The sequence below is a fragment of the Drosophila gunungcola genome (genome assembly GCF_025200985.1).
Source record: "Drosophila gunungcola strain Sukarami chromosome 3L unlocalized genomic scaffold, Dgunungcola_SK_2 000005F, whole genome shotgun sequence".
In the NCBI taxonomy this organism is placed as follows: domain Eukaryota; kingdom Metazoa; phylum Arthropoda; class Insecta; order Diptera; family Drosophilidae; genus Drosophila; species Drosophila gunungcola.
Window position 1 is genome coordinate 5,455,784 of NW_026453180.1, and position 8,552 is coordinate 5,464,335.

At 45.8% G+C, this 8,552-nt stretch overlaps 2 protein-coding genes across 6 annotated transcripts; both read right to left on the reverse strand.

The window, feature by feature from the left end:
• Nucleotides 1-885: 885 nt before the first annotated feature.
• LOC128259522 (ATP-dependent RNA helicase DDX54) lies at nucleotides 886-5,034 on the reverse strand. 3 transcript variants are annotated; one of them, XM_052991935.1, is made up of 6 exons: nucleotides 4,879-5,033; nucleotides 4,275-4,824; nucleotides 3,465-4,219; nucleotides 3,128-3,403; nucleotides 2,151-3,064; nucleotides 886-1,065 (listed from the first exon to the last, which is right to left on the reverse strand). In XM_052991935.1, exons 1-5 carry the CDS (start codon nucleotides 4,879-4,881, stop codon nucleotides 2,165-2,167), a joined length of 2,484 nt encoding a protein of 827 aa, XP_052847895.1. In that variant the 5' UTR covers nucleotides 4,882-5,033; the 3' UTR covers nucleotides 886-1,065; nucleotides 2,151-2,164. The 3 variants fall into 3 exon arrangements, with proteins under 3 accessions (XP_052847895.1, XP_052847896.1, XP_052847897.1); XM_052991936.1 differs by having other exon boundaries at nucleotides 886-1,059; nucleotides 2,147-3,064; XM_052991937.1 differs by lacking the exon at nucleotides 886-1,065 and having other exon boundaries at nucleotides 2,922-3,064; nucleotides 3,130-3,403; nucleotides 4,879-5,034.
• Nucleotides 5,035-5,313: 279 nt separating this feature from the next.
• Nucleotides 5,314-8,257, reverse strand: LOC128259523 (GA-binding protein subunit beta-1). Of its 3 annotated transcripts, none has more exons than XM_052991938.1 (10): nucleotides 8,190-8,257; nucleotides 7,969-8,121; nucleotides 7,551-7,904; nucleotides 7,272-7,484; nucleotides 7,110-7,130; nucleotides 6,839-6,956; nucleotides 6,453-6,781; nucleotides 6,299-6,393; nucleotides 6,173-6,242; nucleotides 5,314-6,053 (listed from the first exon to the last, which is right to left on the reverse strand). In XM_052991938.1, exons 2-10 carry the CDS (start codon nucleotides 8,068-8,070, stop codon nucleotides 5,589-5,591), a joined length of 1,767 nt encoding a protein of 588 aa, XP_052847898.1. In that variant the 5' UTR covers nucleotides 8,071-8,121; nucleotides 8,190-8,257; the 3' UTR covers nucleotides 5,314-5,588. The 3 variants fall into 3 exon arrangements, with proteins under 3 accessions (XP_052847898.1, XP_052847899.1, XP_052847900.1); XM_052991939.1 differs by having other exon boundaries at nucleotides 8,176-8,195; XM_052991940.1 differs by lacking the exons at nucleotides 7,110-7,130; nucleotides 8,190-8,257 and having other exon boundaries at nucleotides 7,969-8,169.
• Between the last annotated feature and the right edge of the window lie 295 nt (nucleotides 8,258-8,552).

An 8,552-nucleotide genomic window follows, 5' to 3' on the forward strand; every position in this document is an offset into this window, starting at 1 on the left:
AAGACATACGTACATTCACATTAATCGCTCGATATTAAAGCGGATCAAAACTCAATGTGCCGTGTAAAAATTTCAATGGAGCACTCAGATGAACAGAGATGATCGGAAAGTATTTCACACATTCCAATCGATTTCGCGGCGAACAAATGATTTTAATTGTAAACATGTGCACCAATGAATTTATAAACCCGCATCTATGACAGGTCAAGATTGGATGTCGGATGCTGGCACCAGCATCTCGTTTCAAGTGGCTGCAAAGCGGTAAAGAAATTCCTCTTTGAGTCAGCGAATCGCATTTGAAACGATTCAAAAAACGTCTGCCGAGTCTCTCACGCAGAGTTGATTTTCCAATTCCGACTTGGGTACAGTTCAGTAACTGCGTTGTTATAGCGCACTCCAGGAAGCAGATTTTGCGGTCGACCCGGGATATGGTGCCTAAAAAAAAGTTGGAAACATCTCGGGACACATGTGTGGGAACGGAGCCTGAGTCTATTTTGGACACCCTTCAAACTGCGAAAATGAAGAGGCAGAAGTAGTTAAGCGTATGGGAGTTCCTTCCCACGCACATGTGACATGCACCACATTCGGTTCGCTCAGCAACTAAAAAGACAGCGGCAGAATGCACTGCAGATCATCGCCAGAATCAAAACTTGTACAGGGGGAATCCCACGGTCATAGATGGAGACCATATGCGCTGACAAAGTATTTTTGGAACACTCAATCTTATCGTGAGGAGGGAGGCTTCCCAGCTCCGTTCCAATTTAACTTTGTCCAATTTGGCATTAAAACTTGTTTATGACATACCTTCTCCACTTATGGTGTCTTTCCCAAACTCGACGGTACTTTAATATCGCCACCCCAAGCCTTATTTAAAAGACGTCGCACTTCACACATATCGTCGTGTATTTTTATAAAAACACTTTTCAAATCCAAAGACCAGTGGGGGACTGTCGAACGCCACGGGTGCGATGCAGCAGCTACTGCTGAACAAACATATTGAGTGTCTCATTCGGGGAGGTGATTAGTCTGCAATCTCGCATCATGGGGCGGAACAGCCAACTACCTCTGTAGATGAGAAAGAAAAAAATTAGTTTCGACAGCATAAACAAAATATACAAACGTGGATTTTGTGTACGGCAAACCCTAAGTCGGCATAAGTCACTGCCTGAGTGATTATAAGCAGGAGTATTTCAGTAGATCTGTATGACATTAAATTCTAATAACATCCAATTACGTGCCTATTTGCGGCCAACAGCAATAGTGCGTTGCCGCCACGATGGTGCTGAGCCACACACAACAGTTTGAAGATCTTTTATAACTTTGAAATAGATGGATTAACAAAGGCAGTTGGTGTGCGCACGCAACTGAACGAGGGTCGGTTCCTGGGGTGCAGTGTTTGGTAAGAGCACGCACAGGATGTGCGTGTCATCGGACGTGGGCGCGCCCGAAGCAGAGCACGGCCGTACCTTCGTCGAAAAGCCTGCACGTGGTAAACACACCCCGTGAAACATACCGCGGCACGCACATGGTCAGACTTACTGTGTCAAGTCGAATTTGGGTCATGTTCTAAAAAATGATTTGGCAGATGGCAATGGGGGATGATTAAGGCTATTCAATTTCACTTGAGTTTACCCTGGGTACTCGACCTTAAACATTTTTTCTGACGTTCTGATAAATTGTCAAGGGAGGACACGAGATTGCTTTAGGGCTTTAAAACACTCATATCCTGCGTTTAAAGAACCAAAATCGACAAACCCACCAAGACTATGACTTAGTCTTTCAAATCGGCAATCAACCGATCGAAACTAAAAGGAAGGGGAAAAAACAGGCTAATGCCTTCAAATGACAGACAAGGGATCGGATCGGCATTCGGACTAAAAAATCACTCCAGTCTAAAACTATCTGTACAATTTGTTTACACAGTTTATAGCCACTCTCTACCTCTAGCTCTACCTACTCCGATAAACATGACTTTTTTGGCTTGGCACGTAACAGTCTTGCCCTTGAGTGCCATGGTATTAGTAAAGTTCGTCGTGCCTAGCAGTTTCTGCGTTGTTTCCTTACTTTTCGCCCATTTTATTTAACCGCTTACCTATTTATGGCACTACCTATTAGAATCGACTAGGATTCTACCTATTAGAATCACTTACCTTTGTTGAAACTCCTACTTTCTTTTCCTGGAACCATTAGTTGATTGGGCTTTCGGACGCTGCCCTTTTCGCATGCTACGCTTGCGGTTCTCATTCTTTCGCTCCGCATTGTCCTCGTTGCGCTTCTTAATGAACTCCAGTCGCATGCGTGACTTGACAATCTGTTCGGGGCGTCGCATCTCCTTGTCGTTGCCGCTGAGACGCTTTTTCAGTTCAAGCTTCACGTTGTGCCGAGCATGTCGGCTGACTGGATATCGCTGGGCATGGCTCAGAGGCTTAGCGTTTTCGACATCGTTTTCTGCGTTTTCACGCTGCAGCTGGTCCTCGATCTTCGACTTCTCCTTCCATTCGGTGTAGCGACCCGTTTTAAAGGAAGCTGGAATCCATGCACCGGACTCGGTTCGAATTTTGTTGGCACGAGGATCCTGAACTGAGACCATTTTTTTCTTAATGCGGTCCCACTTCTTGAGTCCAGGCTTATGCCTAACCTCCTGGGATGAGTTGCAGTCCGACACAGAAAACTCAGCATTCTGGGCCTGGCGCTCAAACGTGTTGATGGCCAGGCCATCCTCCGTGTGCTTGTCTGCCGACTGGTAAGGAACATAGTGCTCGTCGTCCTTGCTGTTTATCTTGCGCTTCTTTTTCTTTGGCTTGTCCTTGTACAAAGCGTCCATGTTTTGGAATCTTTTGGGTGCAACGACTTTGTTAAATGTACTGCTGATGGCTTCCTCGTCGGCGGTTAGCATTCTGGCTGAACTTGTTCTTTGCGTCTCGGCCTCTTTTCTCGCCTCGTCGATGTCCTCGTCTGCGCGCTGTTGCCTAAACTTTTGAATCACATCCGCGTGCTGGGAACGTTTTTCTTTCATTACGACAAATTGCTTAGACTTTTGCGTGGTGTTAAGTTCAAAAACGGTCTGAAATGTCCAAAAAAGATTACAAAAATTTCTCGTTGTCTAAAATGTATCTGGTCAACTTACACCACCTGATCGATAACTGCGCATTTTAACCAGTATTTCGTGCTTCTCCTCCTGCAACTTGCGTTCTGCGGCAGCCACCTTTGACTGCGACTCGGCTGACTGGCCATTAACTTCAGCAGCCTGGGCGAGAACGGGCGCAGCTGTGAAGAAATCCTCCAAAGGCTTTAGCGCGTAGAACTTGATTTTCTTTACGCGCGCATTGGCATCTGTTGAAGCCACTGGTCTGGAACTCAAGTATTTCTTGTAAGCGTTTTCGCTGGTGCGCAGTACTCCGGCCTGCAATAATTAAATTGTAGACAGCAACAAAAGTAGACAGGAAATTAAAGATTATACTTACAATGTGGTGGCTCTTCTTGATATCGGTCACTGTTAGGTGCTCTTCTTCCAGCAAATCTTGCGGAATGGTTCCCATTGCCGAACTGTCGTTGATATTAAAGGGCCTGTTCAAGAACAAGTGAAGATCCAATAGATGGGCCGTGTCGTCGGTGGAAAAAATCGAGTATGCAGTACCTGTGCGACCAGCTCGAGCACAACGTCCAACCCGGTGCACAAACAATTTTGGTTTACCTGGAAAGTGTAGGTTCACCACAAAGTCTAAGCTGGGTATGTCGATTCCGCGTGCCGCCACGTCCGTTACAATTAGCACAGAAACCTTCTTGTTTACAAACTTGGCTGTGTTAATTTTGCGAGCTGCGGGGTCTAAACTAGAGTAGACCGAGGTATTAGAAATTCCAGCCTCAGTGAGGATGTAAGAAATAAGCTCCACATGATGCTGCGTTCCGGCAAACACCACGGTCTGCGATACCATTGGGATAACGTATTTCAAGAGAACGACGAGAGCTGTGTAGCGGTCGTCCGGCCGGCAATAGAGAAACTTTAGAGCCAGTGCATCTGGGAGCTTGGACTCAACGTCCAACCGAATAAGAACAGGGTCGTTAAGTCCTGCGCGCGCGAAGTCTACCAACAGCTTGGGCAGCGTGGCCGAAAACATGACCATCTGCCGGGAGGCCGGCAATCTGTGCAGCGTTTCGTTTAACTGCTCACCAAAGCCCATCTCGAACAGTCGATCAGCTTCATCAAACACGACATATTCTGTAAAATCGACAGCATTAGTCCTTGCGTTAATGTCCTTGAATGGTCATATTACCTATCGAATTCAGCTTCAAGTCCATTTCTACGCACAAATGTAGGAAACGACCAGGCGTGGCTACAATGACGTCGGGGCATGTGTGTATAGCCGAGAACTGCGAGTCCATGGAGTCACCACCTAACACCAAAATCGTCTTAAGCTCCATAAAGCGTCCCAGCTCCTTAACGAACTTGTACGTCTGTACCGCCAGCTCACGCGTGGGCGACAAGATCAGGGCACGGGCGCCTTTAGTGGGCTCCCGCCGCTGCAGCTTTTCAAATAGCGGAATCAAGAAGCAAGCCGTCTTGCCAGAGCCAGTCTTGGCCATGGCTACCACATCGCGCCCCTCCAGGATCAAGGGAATAGTCTTCCGCTGAATGGGAGTCGGTACCTTGTAACCGCGCTTGGTGATCCCTTTTATCAAATCGAACCCCAGACCCATTGACTGGAAGCCTCCGCTCTTTTTGGACTTGGGCTTACTTTTGTGGATGTCGTCGCCTTGTCCGACGGTGCCGGCATCATTGTCCACCGACGGGAACCCTGGTATTTCATCGGCTTGCTTTTTGCGCTGCCAATTTGTATAAATGTTATTAATTATTCAATATAAATGTAAATTTCTTACCATTTTTATAAATGTTGTTTTGACGGAACACGTGTGCAGTGCAACCTCGGCATCAAACAAAAAAAAATCTCAAAAAAAAATACTAAAACAACTGTGCCCTGCTAAATTGAGATTAATGGATATTCCGCGCCACTTATATCCAATACTGCTTTCTTTTTAAATAAAAAAAAATTCCCAATGATAAACTTAAAATATGAAACATTTGTTTAATACGGGTATAATATAAAACTATCTTAAAATATCATCCTAAAGAGCGATTAACGAATATAATGTGTTTATGATAGTACACAACAATAGTAATAAAACTATCGATTGTTGCTGGCAGAGTTGCCAGATCTCAAATTCAAATTGCTGAATACAGCTTAAATTTTTGCGCCCAAAAAAATACAGCTGATAAATGCTGAGTTAGCACAACAATGCAAGGGCAATTAACTATTACATTTTTAAAAAAGTTTTATTAAAATGATGCAAAATCGTTTCTTAATGATCGACTAAAAATGCACTTTAAGGTAGATAATTAGCTGACCACGTCCGTAGCCAACATTTTAACTTTTTTGCAGTTATTTTTAACATTTAAGTTAATACGGTTCTGATATAAAATGGTATGAAATCGTACGCTTAATGGGCGATTAACAATGCGCTTAACGGTATATGAAACTCTTCTTAACGCTTACCTTAAGGTATTTACAATAAACCTATCTTAGCTCTAGCTAAACGTCGTCCACAAAATCCAGATCCGCCTCCGACTCTCGCACCAGCACCATCTGCTCCAGGCGGTCGATGCGCCTTAGCATCTCCTCCTTTTCCCGCTGAAAGCAGTCTGCGCGCCGGCGCAGTTCTTCGTTTTGCCGTCGCAGCTCATGTAGCTGACGACAAATTTCTGAAGATGTCAGCAGTGGCATCACGCTAGGAGTCTTTGCCGAGGGAAGCTTTGTCGCACTCACAAAAGGTTTGTTGGGGACCACCCCGTTGTTCGTTGGACTCAGTCCAGATCCTGCCGTCAGTGAGGGCCGGAGCTGTATCGTCTGCACGGTCCCCACCTGTCCCCTGAGAGAACTGGCAGATGCGGGATGGTTTGCAGGCAGTGTAGGTGGAACCACGGCTTCGTTGAGGCCCGGTGAGTCATCTAATATGGTGGTGGGCTCCAGGGGTCTCTGCAGGGATGGTAGCTTTAACTAAAAGGAAAGAAAACGCCAACTGTTTTTGAGTTTCTTGCGTTTCTGGGCGGCCTAAGCTAGGAGGTCATTAAGGTGAACTAATCTTAGAAGTAGATGAGTAGGCAGCCACCACAAACCTGTCGAGCCTGCAACTGCCGCATGTTGACTAGTTTGGTGCCATCGGGAAGTTGACGAACCATTCCAGAGCTGTCAGAAGGTGCAAGATTTGTAAAAAATGAATTAAAATTATAGAATCAACATACCTGGCCAATGATGCAGGTATCTTCTGCAGGGACTTTGGCTGACTATCCGATCCGCAGAGCTTTTTGAAATCAGTCAACGAGATTATGCGTATATTCTGCTCAAAAAAAGATTGTCTTATGGAAAAGTGCTAAAGATAGAAAAAAAAAATAATACCTTGTTCTTGGTAACCCCTGCCGGCGACGTAAGTTCTTTTTGCTTAATTACATTCATGCGAATCTTCTGAGGGGGCGAGTTGCTGACATTCGGGCGGAGAGCGACGACCGGGTTCCTAGCACTGCCGTTTACGGACTGCTTGGCGCCAAGGCCTGCTTTCGTTTCGTGCAGCAACATACGTCCACCTTCGGAAAGAACTAGTTGGCGGCCATTCTGCAGCGCCGTGTTCAGCATTTCTTTCGAAGCCTCGTCATCGTTTTCCTGCATCATGTCTGCAATTCCGTGAGTCTTCAGCATGTTTAGAGCAGAGTTTCCCAGAACGTTCGTATCTGGAGGTAACATAATAGGATTTCAATCTTTTGAAGACTTCGAATTATTAAACTCACGCCCTCGCAGGTTTTCCAAAACATCCATTCGTTCTTCCACCGACATTTCCCGGTCGTCAAGGCTTTTTGTGTTTTCCGCTTCGTCCATTATTGAGTTAACAGCCTCACTGGTTTCTTTCTGCGAATTGATTGAGAAGTAAAGTATAAGCATCCTTTCATACAATTGTCCACTGGTGGGTGAGTTCTACAGTCCAAAGTAGGGTATGTTAGATGCCTATTGGGACTTTGGGATTTTTGTAGCAACCAAATATGGAATGTCTGAGGTACATACTCTGTTCTTATGCGTTTTTCGCTGGAGTTCGGTAAGCGCAGCCAAAGGCAGCAAGAAATCGTACATTAATTAGAATATGAGTAGACATGACATAAGCATAAGCAAAACATAAGATTAACTAACAGTTATCCGACTACTGCGGAATCCTACTTGCGCACTTACCTCGGTTTCCTCGTTGAACTTCTTACTGGCCTGTGCCTGCCGTGCTGCCTCTAACTCCGCCAGCACATCTGCCTGTTCCGTGTACACAGCCAGTCCGATCGGCGTCTTGCCGAACTTGGAGACCAAGGCGACATCTGCTTGACACTTGAGCAGCAGTCGTACAATGCCCTTGTGCCTCTTCTCAACGGCCCAGTGGAGTGGAGTCATGCGTAGCTGAAAGACGAATATATAGACGATTTTTGAGCACCCATTAACTGTGCCGTTTGGATATGTTCTTACCATGTCGCGGGAGTTAACGCTGCACTTAAGCGCCAGCAGCAAACTGACCACCCGCTCGTGCCCGTAGTAGCAGGCCAGGTGGAGCGGCGTCCGGTCGACCTTGGTCTTGGCGTCCATGTTAATGCCTCCCTGCAGGAGGATCTCGCAGATCTCTAGCTGGTTGTTCATGGCAGCGAAGTGCAGCGCCGACATACCAAGCCAGTCGGACGCGAAGGGCGCTCCATGGGCCAACGCCGTCTTGACGCCAGCCACATCGCTGTCCCTCGCGCACTGAAGCAGCTGTTTGCCCAGGTCCACGCATGTGGCGGGTCCTAGCAGGTTGCCCTTCTTGTGCTGGGCTTCTCCTTCGGTGCGCTAAAAGAGAGTCACCCGCACTGGATTAACTCAAGCTCAGGAGCAGCGCTGCTTTAAAACTCACAATCTCGTAGTGCATCAGGTTGGAGTGCTCCATGGGATACACAATATTTCCGTCCGCGCGCAGAGTGGCCACAACTTTGCTGGTGCCGCTGTGACTGTGCATCTTAGCATGCGAACACTTTCAGCACCAAATGGAGGACTTTAGTTGGCATAACTGCAATTAGTTAAGTAAGCATTAGCCAGGATTCGCAATAAATTTAATGTTTACGTTTTAAGAAATACCATTGGGGTGTGACCGTTCGCTGCTTTATGTTCAAATATCGCATGGCATACTTGAAACACACACAAAAAATACGAAGAAGTGCATTAGCCATTTGGTTTGAAACTTAGCTACGAAACGCATCTGGTATTTATTTCGCCCGTTAATCAGTTTAAAACGTCCGAATAGTTATCTATAAAGTTATTGTTATTTAATTGAAAGGGTCAAGGAAATTAAATGTACATTTTTTATTTGAATAAATATATATTTATTTGGCATATGGAGCATATTTGTGATTGCTAAGTGTATACGCTTGTGTTTTCTCTTTCCGGTTAGGCTACGAACGGTTGATCGTTTTCGATTTGCTTAAAACGTGTATGCCTAAT

Excerpts from the sequence above, each read along its gene's own strand:
- LOC128259522 (XM_052991935.1), bottom strand. Across the intron at positions 3,404-3,464 it reads TCAAGAAGAGCCACCACATT|GCCGGAGTACTGCGCACCAG; the intron begins GTAAGTATAATC and ends TAATTATTGCAG. Across the intron at positions 3,065-3,127 it reads GCAGTTATCGATCAGGTGGT|ACCGTTTTTGAACTTAACAC; the intron begins GTAAGTTGACCA and ends TGGACATTTCAG.
- LOC128259523 (XM_052991938.1), bottom strand. The coding sequence starts at position 8,070 with ATGCACAGTCACAGCGGCACCAGCAAAGTTGTGGCCACTCTGCGCGCG. Across the intron at positions 7,485-7,550 it reads GCGTTAACTCCCGCGACATG|CTACGCATGACTCCACTCCA; the intron begins GTAAGAACATAT and ends TTCGTCTTTCAG. Across the intron at positions 6,243-6,298 it reads ATACCTGCATCATTGGCCAG|CTCTGGAATGGTTCGTCAAC; the intron begins GTATGTTGATTC and ends ACCTTCTGACAG.